This window comes from Phocoena sinus, chromosome X (genome assembly GCF_008692025.1).
Source record: "Phocoena sinus isolate mPhoSin1 chromosome X, mPhoSin1.pri, whole genome shotgun sequence".
Taxonomy (NCBI): domain Eukaryota; kingdom Metazoa; phylum Chordata; class Mammalia; order Artiodactyla; family Phocoenidae; genus Phocoena; species Phocoena sinus.
The window spans coordinates 32,534,690-32,553,081 of NC_045784.1; the positions used below are offsets into that span (position 1 = coordinate 32,534,690).

The following is an 18,392-nucleotide window of genomic DNA, read 5'->3' on the forward strand; positions in this document are numbered from 1 at the left end:
AGATTTTTGAATCTATATTCCTATGTGTTATCTCTATTAAATTTTGGTATGTGTTATTTTAGCTTTAAACATTGAACTGTGGGACTTCTCTGGCAGTACAGTGGTTAAGACCTTGCCTTCCAATGCAGGGGGTGAGGGTTCAATTCCTGGTCGGGAAGCTAAAATCCCACATGCCTCGTGGCCAAAAAACCGAAACATAAAACAGAAGCAATATTGTAACAAATTCAATAAAGACTTTAAAAACGGTCCACGTCAAAAAAATCTTTAAAAACGAAAAAAAACTGAACTGTAACTTTATCTCCTATTTGTCTTTATCTTTAATTATCTCTAAAAATTTAAATATCATGACAATATTTTATTCTTTGACAATTTGAAAGTCATTGATTAAACCTGCATAGATCGGTGCCAAGATATCACTTTGAGTTTTTTTTAATGTATTTATTTTATGCCTTGAATCATTTTTGTGATTTATGTTGGGTATTTCATCCTGATGTTAGTACTAAGCCTAACATGGTATTACGCAGTGTGTGCGTGTGTGTGTGTGTACACAAAAACATATAAAAATACATAGATTTACACATACACATTCGATGGAGAGAAGGCTTTTTGGAAGTTGGGTGTTATTACAGCATGTTTCAGAGAGAGAATTGAAGATGCAGAAGGGAGTGGGGAATGTTACAGTAGCCAGATCCTTGGATCCTTGGGTAGACTAGAGTTGATGGGATCTAGTGCACAGGTCCAAGGGCTGGTCCCAGGTAAAAGTGTATCAATCATTCTTACAAGAGGAAAGCCAGAGGATGAGGTCACCATTGTGGAAGAATTGTTCAATGTGGTGGTGGGACTGTGAAGGAATTCTTTCTTGGAAGTGTCCAGTTTCTTAGTGAAATAGAAACAAGATAATCAGCTAGGAATGAGGAGGGAGAAGGAAGTATTGGAAATTGAAGGGGAAAGAAGATTTGAACCATCCTCTAAACATGGATAGTAAGACTGTGAATATAGCAAGCTGTTATTGATATATCAGGGCCAATTTCTGAATTATTTCCATATGTATGTTAGCTTCAATTTAAGAGTTAATACCAATCTTTTATAAGTCAATTTTAGTATAACAAAAATTCCAGATAAAGAGTGCCGATTTTTGACACTAACAGTTTTTTGTAACAAAATTTAGTATTTTACACATTAAATGTTTAAAGGAAAGTTCATGCTTAGAATATTGTATTAAACAAAGTATTTTAATGAGGTAATAAATGAGTGTTAAAAATGACTTAAGAAGAAAATATGTAAGAATACTCACCCAAGACCAGTACGTTTTCTGAAAGCTGTTACAGTTCTATTATTTGCTGCATTTTCTTAATTACTATGAGAAAGCAGTTTAAAAATTACCATTTTAATGGACATTTAAAAATATTTCCTTGAACTTTCCATTAAGTTGTTCTGTTTAATTGTTAGTTTAGAAAATGAAACACTGGTTAATCTGACATCTTGTACCTATGTGTTGTAGGTACAATTTCGTTTTCCGTTAAAAGCAGGAAAAATGGTGATTCTCAGGAAGACTCAAATGAAGATAAAATAGAGATCTAATACCCTCCTTTGAGAAGTCATTATCAGAACCATCTGACAAGTTTGATGAGGAAAAACCAGGTAAATTTATTATTATGGAGAGTTTTATGACCAATTTTCATAAACCCTCATCATTTACTTATAAATCAATAGATACTTTACTTTCATAATACGTATACAAATGTGTATTTCATATATCATCTGTAAGAATTGTATTATTTCAGGATTAACTTGATGTAGTTTACTTTCTGGATTTGTACTGCTATTAAAATTAGTAGATTATAATACTTCAGCTTGAAGGCTGCCTAATCTTTCATGAGTGAAAAACTTTACAAATATTTCTGTTACTAAACAAAAAATTTCAGTCAATTTCTAATAAAATGTTAATAAGTATATTATTTTAACAATGTAATGTGTTCTCCTTTTTTAAATATAGGAGATGATAGCAGTCTCCCTCATATGCAAAAGAAAGCAAATGCTATTATTTCCCTTTCCCTTATTATAAAGCTTTATTTGAATGTTGTTAAACATCATATCGTTTCAGTAGAAATTCAGAGGAAAATGAGAGTATGGAGAGTTGGAATAGACAGGGCAGATTTCTTAGAGAGTGGGTAAATGAGTTCTCTTACGGGTGAGTAGCAGGGATGGAAGAGGGCAATAGAGAAGAGTGGGTCAACAGGGGCAAAGTTCTAGAAACAGAGGTGTACCAAAGAAGAAATCTTTATTGAATGAATTTCTGTTTAATCAGGATTCTTCAGAGAAACAGATACCACTATAATATAATATAATATAATATAATATAATATAATATAATATAACATAATGTAATACAACACAATACAATGCAATACAATATAATATGGTACAATATAATACAATAACCTATATCTGTAGAGAGACATTTTAAGGAATTGGCTAACATAACTATGGAGATGGCAAGTCCAAAATCTGTAGGGCAAGCGAGCAGGGTAGACAATTAGGTAAGAGTTGCTGTTGCAGTCATGGGTCCAGATTCCCCAGGGCAGACTGGGCAGGCTACAAGCTCAAGCAGGGTTTCCATGTTTCAGGCTTGGCTAAGAATTGCTTCTCCTTCAGGTCACTTCAGTCTTTGCTCTTAGGGCCTCCAACTGACTGGAGTTGGCCCATTCACATTAAGCAGAGTATTCTGCTTTACTCAAAGTCTACCAATTAAAGTATTCACATATTTTTTTTAAAAAATACCTTCCCAGCAACATTTAGATTGGTGTGTAATCAAACAACTGGACACCATAGTCCAGCCAAGTTGACACATAAAATGTACCATCACAGAATACGTGGATTAAGAATGATATTTAGGCACTATTCAAAATAGTTTGGGAAGGGAAGAGCAGTTGGGGCAAAAGCTAGGCCACTGCAACAGCTAACTGGGTTTGAAGTGAAGAGGAGAATGTCTTTTAGGGTGGTGATAGGGATAGAGAAATACCATGAAAGATGGAAAACATTTCAGAGACTAGCATTAGATGACTCTCTTAAGAGAGAAGACAGGAAGTGAGAATTGATTCCAAAAAATAACAAGTTTCCTTTGTATCTTGGGGATCTTATCTAAGGGGCACACAAGGGGAAGGCACGAGAGGCAGGGGAGAGTGCTTCTCAAAGACTACTGATTAAAGTGTTCTTTGCAGGGGAGGTTGGGGGAGTCATGTTAGGAATTATTACATCTACTTGTGACTGTGTGGGCTGTTAAAATTTTTTAAAATTAAGTTTCAATTATTCAATGTAATAAATCATATAAGAAACATTCTTATATTAAAATGTTTGTGCATATCATCGATTATTTTATTCCAACAAATTTCTTAGAATGAAATCATTGGCTCGAAGGGGATAAGCAATTCTTAAACATTTTAAACATGTTAAAGCGCTCTTCAAATTTCCATTATAATGTATAATATTATCTCTTTCAACCTGACCCTCATTAAAGCTGGGTGTTACCATTATTTTTCATATTTCCCTATTTGGAAGATTAGAAAATTCTTATTTAGTTGTTTTCATTTCTTTCTGTCCCAGCGTTACTGAAGTACAACTGAGTATTAAAAATTGTACATATTTCAGGTGGACAGCTTGATTAGATATACGTATACATTGTGAAATAATCACCACAGTCAACTTAATTAACATATTTATCATCTCACATAGTTACCACTTTTTCATGGAAGAAGGTAAAGACACTTAACGATCTACCTTCTAACTGAATATTGTTAAAATGTCCCTGCTATCCAAAGTGATCTATATTCAATGTAATGACCTATCACAATCCCAATGGCATATTTAAAAATATTTAATTTTTAGAGCAGTTTTAGGTCCACAGCAAAACTGAGAGGAAGGTTCAGAGTTTTCCCATATACATCCAGCCCTAACACATGGATTGTCTCCCCCATCGTTAATAACCCCCAGCAAAGTGGTACATGTGTCACAATTAATAAGCCTGTATAGACACACACACACACACACACACACACACACACACACACACAAGATCTACCTTCTAAGCAAATTTCAAGTATACACTACCACCCTATTAACTATAGTTACCTTGCTGTACATTAGATCTCCAGAACTTACTCATTTTGCATAACTGAAATTTCCCTAATTGAAAAGAAATGTACTAGGAGCAATCAGTAAGAAAAAGACCAAAGTATTACAGGGAATGGAAAGGTTAATTCTGTTTGAGTAGGAATATGGGAAGGCCTGTCTGAAGAACTGCGGATACCTGTAGATACATTTTTCCTAGCTCTTACTCTATCTTGCAACCTGTCGTCACACAGCTTAGATTTTTTTAAATAAAATGATCAGTGATATGCACAAATATTTTAATATAAGAAATTTTTATATGATTTATTATGTTAAATAATTGAAAATTTTAAAATTTGATTAATTTTTTTTTTTCTTGGCTGCGTTGGGTCTTTGTTGCTGCACGCAGGCTTTCTCTAGTTGTGGCGAGGTGGGGCTACTCTTGGTTGCGGTGCGCGGGCTTCTCATTGTGGTGGCTTCTCTTGTTGCGGAGCACGGGCTCTAGGCACACAGGCTTCAGTAGCTGTGGCACATGGGCTCAGTAGTTGTGGCTCGTGGGCTCTAGAGCACAGGCTCAGTAGTTGTGGCGCACAGGCTTAGTTGCTCCGCAGCATGTAGGATCTTCCCAGGCCAGAGCTCGACCTGTGTCCCCTGCATTGGCAGGCGGATTCTAAACCACTGCGACACCAGGGAAGTCTCGATTTAAAATGTTTTTGAATAGGTATTACCTGCCCATAAATTTTTTTCCATTTTTATTGAAAAATAATTGTCATACATCACTGTATAAGTTTAAGGTGTACAGCTTGATGGTTTGATTTACACATATTGTGAAATGCTTACCATAATGGGTTCCGCTAACGTCCATCTTCTCATATAGTTACAATAAAAAGAAAAGAAAGAAAAAACAATTTTCTACTTATGAAGAGAACTCTTAGGATTTACTCTCTTAACTTTCCTATGTATCATACAGCAGTGTTAACTATAGTCATCCTGCTGTACATTACATCCCTAGTACTTATTTATCTTATAACTGAAAGTTTATACCTTTAGACCACCTTCCTTCATTTCCCCCTACCCCTACCCTCTGCCTCTGGTAACCACACGTCTGATCTCTTTTTCTATGAGTTTGGGTTTTTTGTTATTGTTTTGTTTGTTTATTTTAGACTACACATATAAATGAGATCATACAGTATTTTTTCTTCTCTATCTGACTTATTTCACTTAGCATAATGCCTTCATAGTCCATCCACGTTGTCACACATGGTAGGATTTCCTTGTTTTTTAATGGCTGAATAAGATTCCATTGAATATACTATAACGTCTTTATCCATTCATTCGTTGATGACACTTAGGTTGTTCCCATGTTTTGGCTATTGTAAATAATGCTGCTTTGAACAGGAAGATACAGATATCTTTTCCAGTTAGTGTTTTCATTTCCTTTGGATATATTCCCAGAAGTGAGATTGCTGGATCGTATGGTAGTTCTATTTTTAATTTTATGAGGATCCTCCAGACTGTTTTGTATAATGGCCATATGAATTTACAGTCCCACCAACAGTGCACAAGGGTTCCCTTTTCTCCACATCCAAGCCAGCGTTTGTTATCTCTTGTCTCTTTGATCATGGCCATTCTAACAAGTGTGATATCTCATTGTGGTTTTAATTTGCATTTCCCTAATGACTAGTAATGAACTTAAATTTAATACTGAATATTCTCTAAATGATAGAAATGTGTATATACAAATGCACACATATATATATAATTATATATGTGTATATCCCAGTGTATTTATATATGTATATGTCTATATATCTATGTCTTTATTGATATATTACTCTTGAAATTTTATACAAAATTTTATACAAAAAGATAAGTACTCTTGGTCATGAGATGGTGAATAATTTTTAGTTTCTAAAGTTTTTCAGTAATTTCTTAAATTGCTATAGTGAATACTCCTAATTTTAGAATTAGAAAAAAAAGTTTTAATATGTTTAAAGCTTGTAGTTAAGCAAAGTTTAATAATTATTATTTTTGTTGTTCATCTCATTAATAAATTATCACTAATCCCACTCTCACCAATAAATTCATATTCATTGTATATTTTTAGCTCTGTAGGAATTAAATTAGCTTCATCACAATACTACCTTATGTGATAGACACAGCAATTACAAATAGGAGGTGTTCTTGTCCCTGTGATTGTTAATTTTATGTGTCACCTTGGGTGGGTCATGGTGCCCAGATATTAGGTTAAACATTATTCTGGATGTTTTTGTAAAGGTGATTTTGTATGAGAATTACATTTAAATCTTTAGACGTTCAAAGAAGATTGCCCTCCATAATGTGCGTGGGTCTTACCTAACCAGTTGAAGGTCTTAATAGAACAAAGACCGACCTCTGCAGAGCAAAAAGGAATTCTACCCGTAGACTGCCTTTGGACTTGAACTCCAACTCTTCCCTGGGTCTCCAACCTGCTGGACTAACCTGCAGATTTTGGACTTACTGAGCCAATTATTTGAGCCATGCAATACAATTCAATATATTCAATGTAATTCAACAATTCAACATAATACAATGCAATGCATTGCAATGCAGTGCAAAACAAAACACTTTTTCAGAAGAGAGAGTCTGAGAACTGCACTGGTCTGGGCCCCTTATTTCATAGATAAGGAAATTAAGGCCCAGAGAGGCTTAGTGATTTACCTAAGTAAGTTAATCAAACATTGCAGTTCTTGGAATCTTTAAAACTTGACAATACTGATATGATATGCAAACAATTAACTGAAACTGAAGGTCATCTTAAACTGTAATCTAGCTCAACATTGGAGAATAAAGAATATCAAAGTGAGAAGCTGAGCAGATGAGAACAAATAGAAAACATGTGGCTTTGATACCAGTACAAACCCTGCTACACAGGGCTTTTATGGTTGACCAGGGTTCTGGTTTCAGGATTTAAGGGTGTGATTTTGGACATCACTGGCAGCAGAAAGGCCTGTTTTTTAAAAAAAAAAAAAAGAGTTGGAAAACCCAGATGTAAACATTACTTTCTCACCGCTTAGTCCTGTTAAAAAACAAAATTCAGCTGAGTAAATATGAAGATCTAATTGGCCTGATTCATCAATTCATTAATCAGACGGCATCCCATCTAGCAAATAGAAAGCTACTCCCAGGCTTTATAGAAACGCTGGCGGAGGGGGTGGGGCATGGACAAGGAGGTTATTAGCAGGACAAAAGAAAGGATTGTTTCAGGCAAGTTTACCTCACTAGAGCTGACCAGGAAATTGCAAAAAGTCCATTCCTGGGAGAGGTTGAAACTGCAGTTAAGTCTTGGTTTACTGTCCCAGAGGCAAGTGGCTCCACCTTGGGCCTGTTCTTTCTTCTTTTTCTTTTCCCCCTCCCCGCCTTCTCCTTTTTTTCCTCCTCCTTCTTTTTTTTTTTTAACAGTCCATACCCCATTTCAGCTTTTGTTGGGCTAAATTGCTAGGATCCTCTTTCACACTCCCAAAAACCCAGAAATTTCATAAACTATTTCTGATTTTTTCCTTAGGCTAAATTTTTATGGTACTAGAAATGTAGCCTTGTATATTGTAATACCATAGTTAGGTATTTCTGCGTATAATATGTGAATACTTTGGAAATTAAGGGGGAAAGATTAGTTATTTCTTTTGAAATATTAATCCTTAAAAGTAAAACACTCTTATTTTTGTGGGGAACTTAGTGAGTTATGGGGCAGGCATGAGGCAGGGAGCTTTCACAGCCCATTCTCATGGCCATGCAGGCTGGGGCTTCTCTTATTGCTCACAAACTGTGATGAAATCAGCTTTTCACCTTGCTCACAGCTCTCTTGACAAATGAGTCCATCAGAAAGAGTTTGAAAATGATATCTAATTCATGTTTCTCAAATTTTTATGTTAAATATGGTTTTCTGAAACCTAAATTAAGATGTGCTATGTTTTTTTTCTTTTTTCAGATGATGCTATTAGCAGTTTACAAATCTGGTATTATCTTGAAATCCATAGCGCTCCTGGACCACCCTTAAACACTATTGAAGTGAAATGTATTGCTCTGGTAAGAACCCCATTAATTGTTCATAGACTCCTTTTCGCAAACAGTTGGGGCATTTATTGTAAACCTAAATTGCTATCCCTAAAAAATATCTATATTAAATGAGCATTTTGGGATAAATTATTCAAATTATAGCAATTTTATTTTAAATCCAGTAAAATGTACCTTAAATGCTTATAGAAAACATCTTTTAGTTCAGTGGTATCATAGTGGCTGCCCCGATAAGCATTTTACCTGCATGTCTCAAGAATTACTAGAGCAAAATTAGCCTTAGCCTACATGCTTTCCTCACACATCTGATAAAAGCAGGACTGTGCTCTCTGGACTCTTTCAGTATTGATTCTTCCTGGTTTCTATAGCAGGCCTTTCACTCTGAAATATATTTCGAGCAACTGGCATAGATTTGGGGTTTTAAATAATACTGACAAAGAATAGGATTGTCTTATGTGAATTATTAAAGTATTACTAAATCCATGTCCAGAATTATTTGATAAAGTCAAATATTGAGTCTTCATTTAAATAAAATATGAGGACAATATTAATTGTTGTTAATTGCATTTTAATTTGATTTAATTAACTTTCAATTATTGTTAGTACTCATTTATTTAAATCAAATATTTAAACTTATGATAAATAATGGCTATTTTCATTTTTAAATATGCAGATGAATTTCTTCATAGAATGATTATTTAGAATCTTCAACTTTTGCTCCAATGGAAAATAAATTATTTCTGTCTGTAAATCAATTATTTGCTCACCTAATCTCTGGGTAAATCTCCATTGAGGCATAGAAAATGGATGGTTAAACTATTGAAATGCACTCAATTGCCACTTGCAAAAGCTTTCTCTTCTATCTAGAAAATTATTTAATGGGATGATGATAGGATCATTTCACTCAGTGAAAATGTCCTATTTCCGTGACCCTTTTATCACTGCAGAATAAAATCTTTATTAAAGATTATTTTTAAATGACATAACTTTAATTATGAGACCGCTTACATCTTTAGCTATAGGCAAAAGAGGATGTTAGGGTTAGTGTTTTGGAACTTCTCAGAGAAGGAAGGACATTCACATGAAGATAGAAAAGCAAATATTTGGTAAATAAGTATTTGCTGGGCCATGCAGAGACAATGGGGCACAGAGAGAAATTTTAACAAACAGACTTTGCTAGGTTCCTCCTGTCTACACACCTAGTTCACGCTAGTCTGTGGTGATAGCTCCCTTCCTGGAATACGTCCTCTCTCTACATTCTTTTAGGCAGTTAGGGGGAAGGTCAGAGTTCCTTCCTGAGTCTTTTGGGCTTTGATTGGTTTCAGTTTGAAATAATCCACATGCCAAAGAGACATTTTGAGGCGGCAAATTTTGCTTGAGTACAATAGTTATCTCTTTATCAGGACACAGGAGAAAAAAAAAAATTTAAACGGGTCCAGGAGAAATTGGGACCATGAGGTGGCACCTCAAAAAGGGAGACATTGGCTTCCTTACTAATAAGGAGCAAGACTTAGCACCACTAGATTGCTCTCTTTGCGAATACAGGCAGATGTGCTGTACTAATTAAATGTTCACTTTCAACAGAAGTTGGTGGAGAAGGGGAGAATGTTCAAGTAACTTTGCTCCAATAGGCTACCAATGACAGTGATGTTGCCAAATTACTAAGTTTTCCCACCTTTCTTATAGTAATTACCTAAGGTAAAAACTTGTTAGCTCTATAACTTTCAGACATGAAGATTTAGTCGTTGGAGATGGTATGGGTTGTTTTAAATAATACCATCAAATAAACCTTTGTGCACTTCTTGAAGAACATGCTTTCTGAATACTTTCAGAAGTACACTAAAATGGCTATCCACACCTATATATAGTTTCCTAATATTTTTGACTGCATTTGCTGTGTTTGCTAAACTTTTGAGAAATACTATACTTAATCCTTAGATCATCAGATGTGGCAATGAAGGTTTCAAGACACTAAGTCTTCTCTGATTTTCCATCTGTATCTCAGCTTTGGTTACATTCAACTCAATTTCCACACCTTCCCTAGAGAGATGAATGAATGGTTAGAATCTCTTTAAATAGGGTTTTTGTAAGAAATATTTACATCCTCGAGGCACATAAATTTGCTTACTTCTTACAGCAGGTTCCAAAAATCAGGTTATATTTATAATAAACAACAATTGGCTGATAGTAGTCTGTTCTCTTTTGTGTAAAGTATTTAGGATGTCTTTTTGAATCTTTTTTCTTCCAGTTTTATTAAGATATAATTGATATACAACACTGTATAAGTTTAAGGTGTACTGGATAATGGTTTGACTTACATACATTATGAAAGTTTAGTGAACATCCATCATCTCAGATAGATGGAAAATAAAAGAAAAAGAAGATTTGTATAACTGAAAATAAAGCAAACAAACATACAGAGTATGTGTGAAAGTGGAATCCTGTATGAGCTTTTAATTCTTTGCTTATTAATGACCTTGATCATTGTTCTCTCTGTACGATTGTTGGGCATTTATATTTCTAGTTGTGTGAATTTGCCTTTAAATTTTAGGTTTCACTTTTATAAGTAATCAAACAAATTGCTCTTTTCCTACGTGAATTTTTCCCTGGCTTTTCCTGTTAAACATGGAGACCCTTGCCAATCTGGAGATTTAATAAATATTCATATTCCTTAAAAAAAAAAAAAAAGTAAAAGAAGAAAATTTTTTTCATTGTGATGCGAACTCTTAGGATTTACTTTCTTAACAACTTTTCTATAAAACATACAGTAGTGTTAATTATCTTTGTCAGGTAGTACATTACATCCCTAGTGCTTATTTACCTTATACCTGGAATTTTGTACCTTTTGACCACCTACATCCTTTTGCCCCTCCCGCCACCCTCTGACTCTTGTAAACACAAATCTGATCTCTTTTTCTATGAGTTCGTTTGTTTGGTGTACAACATAGGGATTCAATATTTTTATACATTACAAAATGACCACTACTGTCTTGGAAATGTTAATGGGTAATAGCTGCTATTCCATTTTCTTTGAACACAAAAATCTCTTGTGTATCATATAGTTTGGGTGTGGGAGAATGATGAGCGTAATCTACTGTCTTCCCATTGACAGTCAGTAATTTCAATATATAGCAATGAGCTGAAAACAAATCTTAAGTTTGTGAATAAAACCTTATAGGCTTTAAATTTTAGGTCAGTCATAGCCTTCATAATATTTGTTCCCTTGTCAGTGAAAATTGCATGACCATTTCTTTACGTATTTTTTTTATTCTGTAATGAACCTTCAATTAAATTCATTATATTGTTAATGGTGAGGCCCAGAAACCTCTCCACAAGTTAGTAAGAGAGAAGCAGAGTTAAAAACACTATTAATCCACTTGGTATCAAATATAACAACATGTATCAGTTGCCAACCATTTCCAATAAGTTTTTAGTTTAAAATTTTAGCCTCCATGATATGAAAACTGTATTTTGAGGTTTTCATTTTATGTATTTTCTTCTTTCCTTCAGGTTTTTGTATTCTTAATTTTTTCTGTGTTAAAAATAATATATCATGAGTATTTGTACATGTTATTGAAATTTTTAATCCTCATGAAATGTTGAAGTAGCAAAAAATAGCATTCTGCTTTGAATTTATCTTGACAAGTTGTGAAAAATTCTTAAATAGGATTTTAAAAAAATCTCATGGCCTATTTATATTAAATCATATATATATATACATATATATATATAGCTGTGCCATAGGTAGAGAGAAACATAGATACTGTCTCTCCATATATAGGTAGATACATATATGCAGGTAGATATGAATATATCCTTATATCTAAATCTTTTTTTAACATCTTTATTGGAGTATAATTGCTGTACAATGGTGTGTTAGTTACTGCTGTATAACAAAGTGAATCAGCTATACATATACATATATCCCCATATCCCCTCCCTCTTGCATCTCCTTCCACCCTCCCTATCCCACCCCTCTAGGTGGTCACAGAGCACCGAGCTCATCTCCCTGTGCTATGCAGCTGCTTCCCACTAGCTATCTAGTTTACGTTTGGTAGTGTATATATGTCCATGCCACTCTCTACTTTGTCACAGCTTACCCTTCCCCCTCCCTGAGTCCTCAAGTCCATTCTCTATGTCTGCATCTTTATTCCTGTTCGGCTCCTAGGTTCTTCAGAACCATTTTTCTTTAGATTCCATATATATATGTTAGCATACGGTATTTGTTTTTCTCTTTCTGACTTACTTCACTCTGTACGACAGACTCTAGGTCCATCCACCTCACTACAAATAACTCAATTTCGTTTCTTTTTATGGCTGAGTAATATTCCATTGTATATATGTGCCACATCTTCTTTATCCATTCATCTGTCGATGGACACTTAGGTTGCTTCCATGTCGTGGCTATTGTACATAGAGCTGCAATGAACATTGTGGTACATGACTCTTTTTCAGTTATGGTTTTCTCAGGGTATATGCCCAGTAGTAGGATTGCTGGGTCGTATGATAGTTCTATTTGTAGTTTTTTTAAGGAACCTCCATACTGTTCTCCATAGTGGCTGTATCAATTTACATTCCCACCAACAGTGCAAGAGGGTTCCCTTTTCTCCACACCCTCTCCAGCATTTATTATTTCTAGATTTTTGGTGATGGCCATTCTGACCAGTGTGAGATGATACCTCATTGTAGTTTTGACTTGCATTTCTCTAATGATTAGTGATGTTGAGAATCCTTTCATGTGTTTGTTGGCAATCTTTATATTTTCTTTGGAGAAATGTCTGTTTAGGTCTTTGCCCATTTTTTGATTGGGTTGTTTGTTTTTTTGATATTAAGCTGCATGGGGTGCTTGTAAATTTTGGAGATTAATCCTTTGTCACTTGCTTCATTTGCAAAAATTTTCTCCCATTCTGAGGGCTGTCTTTTTGTCTTCTTAATGTTTTCCTTTGCTGTGCAAAAGCATTGAAGTTTCACTAGGTCCCATTTGTTTATTTTTATTTCCATTTCTCTAGGAGGTGGGTCAACAAGGATCTTGCTGTGATGTATGTCATAGAGTGTTCTGCCTATGTTTTCCTCTAAGAGTTTTATAGTGTCTGGCCTTACATTTAGGTCTTTAATCCATTTTGAGTTTATTTTCGTGTATGGTGTTAGGGAGTGTTCTAATTTCATTCTTTTACATGTAGCTGTCCAGTTTTCCCAGATGACTTATTGAAGAGGCTGTCTTTTCTCCATTTTATAGTCTTGCCTCCTTTATCAAAAATAAGGTGACCATATGTGCATGGGTTTATCTCTGGGCTTTCGATCCTGTTCCATTGTTCTATATTTCTGTTTTTGTGCCAGTACCATACTTCTTGATTACTGTAGCTTTGTAGTGTAGTCTGATGTCAGGGAGCCTGATTCCTCCAGCTCCGTTTTTCTTTCTCAAGATTGCTTTGGCTATTGGGGGTCTTTTGTGTTTCCATACAAATTGTGAATTTTTTTGTTCTAGTTCTTTGAAAAATGCCAATGGTTTTTTGATAGGGATTGCATTGAATCTGTAGATTGCTTTGGGTAGTAGAGTCATTTTCACAATGTTGATTCTTCCAATCCAAGAACATGGTATATCTCTCCATCTGTTTGTATCATCTTTAATTTCTTTCATCAGTGTCTTATAGTTTTCTGCATACACATCTTTTGTCTCCTTAGGTAGATTTATTCCTGGGTATTTTATTCTTTTTGTTGCAATGCTAAATGGGAGTGTTTCTCTAATTTCTCTTTCAGATTTTTCATCACTAGTGTATAGGGGTACAAGAGATTTCTGTGCATTAATTTTGTATCCTGCTACTTTACCAAATTCATTGATTAGCTCTAGTAGTTTTCTGGTAGCATCTTTAGGATTCTCTATGTATAGTATCATGTTATCTGCAAACAGTGACAGCTTTACTTCTTCTTTTCTTATTTGGATTCCTTTTATTTCTTTTTATTCTCTGATTGCTGTGGCTAAAACTTCCAAAACTATGTTGAATAATAGTGGTGAGAGCAGACAACCTTGTCTTGTTCCTGATCTTAGACGAAATGGTTTCAGTTTTTCACCATTGAGAACAATGTTGGCTGTGGGTTTGTCATATATGGCCTTTATTATGTTGAAGTAAGTTTTCTCTATGCCTACTTTCTGGAGGGTATTTATCATAAGTGGGTGTTGAATTTTGTCAAAAGCTTCTTCTGCATCTATTGAGATGATCATATGATTTTTATCCCTCAGTTTGTTAATATGGTGTATCACATTGATTGATTTGCATATATTGAAGGATCCTTGCATTCCTGGGATAAACCCCATTTGATCATGGTGTATGATCCTTCTTAATGTGCTGTTGGATTCTGTTTGCTAGTATTTTGTTGAGGAGTTTTGCATCTATGTTCATCAGTGATATTCGCCTGTAGTTTTCTTTTTTTGTGACGTTTTGTCTGGTTTTGGTATCAGGGTGATGATGGCCTCGTAGTATGAGTTTGGGAGTGATGAACACCATTTATTGCGAAGAATATTTTCCCCCACTGAGGGCTCCCTTATCAAATAATTGACCATATATTCATGGGTTTATTTGTGGGCTCTCTATTCTGTTCCTTTGGTCTGTGTGTCTGTGGGTAAGGTTGGTTCAGTGGCTTGTATAGGCTTCCTGGTGCAAGTGACTGGTGCCTGTGTTCTAGTGGGTGGGAGTGGATCTTGTCTTTCTGATGGGCAGGGCACTTCCAGTGGTGTTTTTTGGGGTGTCTGTGAACTTATATGATTTTAGGCAGCCTCTCTGCTAATGGGTGGGTTTGTGTTCCTGTCTTGCTAGTTGTTTGGCAATGAGCATCCAGCACTTGAGCTTGCTGGCTGTTGGCTGGAGCTGGGTCTTAGTGTTGAGATGGAGATCTCCGGGAGAGCTCTCGCAGATTGATATTATGTGGGGCTGGGAGGTCTCTGGTGGTTAGTGTCCTGGACTCAGCTCTCCCACCTCAGAGGCTCAGGCTTGACACGTGGCTGGAGCACCAAGGCCCTGTCAGCCACATGGCACAGAAGAAAAGGAAAAAAAAAAAAAAAATCAAAAAAAAATTTAATAATAAAAATTTTAAAATAATAATGAAATTATAAAATAACAAAGTAAAAAAAAAGAGAGCAACCAAATCAATAAAGAAATCCACCAGTGACAACAAGCACTAAAAACTAAACTAAATAAAGATAAAAATCAGAAACAAATCAGTCACAGGCAACAAACCCCAAGTCTATAGTTGCCCCCAAGTCCACCACCTCAATTTTGGGAACATTCGTTGTCTATTCAGAACATTCGTTGTCTATTCAGGTATTCCTCAGGGTTCATCAGGTTGATTGTGGAGATTTAATCCTCTGCTCCTGAGGCTGCTGGGAGAGATTTCCCTTTCTCTTTGTTCGCACAGCTCCTGGGATTCAGCTTTGGATTTGGCCCTGCCTTTGCGTGTAGGTCGCCTTGAGGGCATCTGCTCCCCACCCAGACAGGAGGCGGTTAAAGCAGCAGCTGATTAGGGCTCTGTTGCTCAGAGGCTGGGGAGAGGGAGGGCTACGGTAGTCATAATTGGAGTGTGGGGCAAGCCTGCAGCGTCAGAGGTCAGCGTGATGTTGCCACAGCCTGAGGAGCACCATGTGTTCTCCCAGGGAAGTTGTCCCTGGATCACGGGACCCTGGCAGTGACGGGCTGCACAGGCTCCTGGGAAGGGTGTGGGTTGTGACCTGTGCTTGCAAACCAGATTCTTGGTGGCAGCGGTAGCAGCCTTAGTGGTTTATGCCAGTCTCTGGGGTCTGAGCTGATAGCCGCAGCTTGTGCCCATCTCTGGAACTTGTTTAGGTGGTGCTCTGCCTTCTGTGGGCACACGAGGAAGGAATCCCGTCTCCTCACACACCCGGAAACAATGGTCTCTTGCCTCTTCGACAGCTCCAGACTTTTTCCCAGACTCCCTCCCAGCTAGCTGTGGTGCACTAACCCCTTCAGGCTTTGTTCACGCTGCCAACCCCAGTTCTCTCCCTGGGATCCGACCGAAGCCCGAGCCTCAGCTCGCAGCCCCTGCCCGCCCTGGCGGGTGAGCAGACAAGCCTCTTGGGCTGGTGAGTGCTGGTCAGCACTGATCCTCTGTGTGGGAATCTCTCCGCTTTGCCCTCTGCACCCCTGTTGCTGTGCTCTCCTCCGTGGCTCCGAAGCTTCCCCGCTCCGCCCCCCGCAGTCTCCGCCCGCGAAGGGGCTTCCTAGTGTGTGGAAAGCTTTTCTCCTTCACAGCTCCCTCCCAGTGGTGCAGGTCCCGTCCCTTTTCTTTTGTCTCTGTTTTTTTCTTTTGCCCTACCCAGTATGTGGGGAGTTTCTCGCCTTTTGGGAAGTCTGAGGTCTTCTGCCTGCGTTCAGTAGGTGTTCTGTAGGAGTTGTTTCACATGTAGATGTATTTCTGATGTATTTGTGGGGAGGAAGGTGATCTCCATGTCTTACTCCTCTGCCATCTTGAAGGTCCCCTCTATATCTATATCTTGAGACAGAGAGAGCCTATATTAAACAGGCTAAGCAGGAGGGTACTTCCTAGGTATTTGTCCCTGTAATTAGACATGTTTCTATTTGTCACTGCTTTTCATAGTTTTTCCCCCTTCAAGGTTGTGGGAAATGTCTGAATACACGTGAACAAACCTATAGACTCTGCAGGAGTTTCTGGCTTTTTCACAACTCCTCAGTGCCTATCAGTGCATCCTCACCCCACATCACTCCCAGTCTGGAGTTATCTCGCACTTTGATTGCACCTCTGCAATCTGTATGACTCAGATTGGATGGCAAAGGACTGGAGTTGGTGAGGGGGGATGTGAGGCATGACTTCCATAGACACAGTGACATGTAGATGGCAGTAGCAGAGGAATGACAATGGTGCTTGTAGTTTACAGCTGTCTACCTGATTCCTCTGAGTCCTGAACTGCTAGCACTGACTTTTCAATTTAGAAAAATTACTAGGACAAACTATAGTTATCACTTCTTCTGAATTACATGGTACACTTCAAAATCCCCTTTGGTACAATTTATTTATTGACTTGATAATGTTTTCACGTTGAATAAAATTAAAATTCCTCAATAATATGCCTTATTTAAATTAATGTTATTGTGGTTTTGGACCTCAGAAATAATCCTTTTATAATGAACTCATGATTATCTTCTAGGAGAGGATATGGTGAAAAATACTTCCTGCTAGTGCATATTGAATTGTCATTGACTCAATTAGGCTTTTATGGGCAAAAATAATAATAATCTTCATTTTCTATGACCCATTAAGAATAGGAATTGATGAAGTTTTCGGTAGAAATACTCAGTGAATTAATTTATTCCTGTTCAGAGAAGGTGTGAACCAGCAACCAAATGATAAAGTTAACTCAGTGTCTTTCTCCCATCTGAGGCAGCTGTTCTTTCCCAAGAACTTTCATGAAAGAGGTCAGCCTGAGTTAACTTGATATTTTTAAACTCCTCCTGAGTCAGATTTTATGAGTGTTTTTGCTGTATTATTTAGTTCAGTGTTGTGATTATCCAGAATATTAGACGTATTAACAACTAGATTTATATACAAACATTAAAGCCTCTTAAAAATTGCATATTTTCTTATTTAATGAATATTTACTGTCTCTCGTATCCCTGGCACTATTCTAGATGCTGAGGAAAGTGATGAACAATACAAACAAGGCTCCTGTTTGCATGGAGCTAATATTTTAGTTGCGTTAGAAAGGAAACAAAAATAAAATTGAAATGCGATACTCTATGTGAAGTTTTTCTGTTGTCTTAGATTTTCAAGTAAAATACAAACCTGAGAACTATAGATAATTATTTCTCCATGCTGTGAAAGGTTTTGCTATGCCACTTAATTAGGACTCACTAAATGTATAAGTTAGGGCATCTCTAGCTGATATAACAAACTCCAGAATTTCAATGGTTTAACACAATCAAAGTTTTTAATAATTGTAACAGTGTGGTTCATTTGTTCCTGGTTAGTGGCTGGCGCCCTCCATGTTGAGATCCCAGGATTCAGACTCCTCCCATATGGTGAATCCATCATCCTTTAGGGACTCAAAGGTTCTTGCACATGGGTGGAGAAAGAGAAAAGAGAGGAGAGAATTCCCGCTAGTCACATAGAAGTGGCACACATCACTTCAACTCACATACTATTGGAGTGAACTAGTCACACAGCTATTCCTGGGTGCAGGAGGGTCTGGGAAATGTAACCTCTGA

General features: G+C 36.7%; 1 protein-coding gene across 1 annotated transcript in view; it reads left to right on the top strand.

Moving 5' to 3' along the window:
• Positions 1 to 18,392, top strand: part of CFAP47 (cilia and flagella associated protein 47) — a 533,433-nt gene that overhangs the window by 405,694 nt on the left and 109,347 nt on the right. The window contains 3 exon segments of the mRNA XM_032618881.1: positions 1,502 to 1,568; positions 7,940 to 7,973; positions 8,047 to 8,172. Of these exon segments, the coding sequence (XP_032474772.1) occupies positions 1,502 to 1,568; positions 7,940 to 7,973; positions 8,047 to 8,172 (227 nt within the window).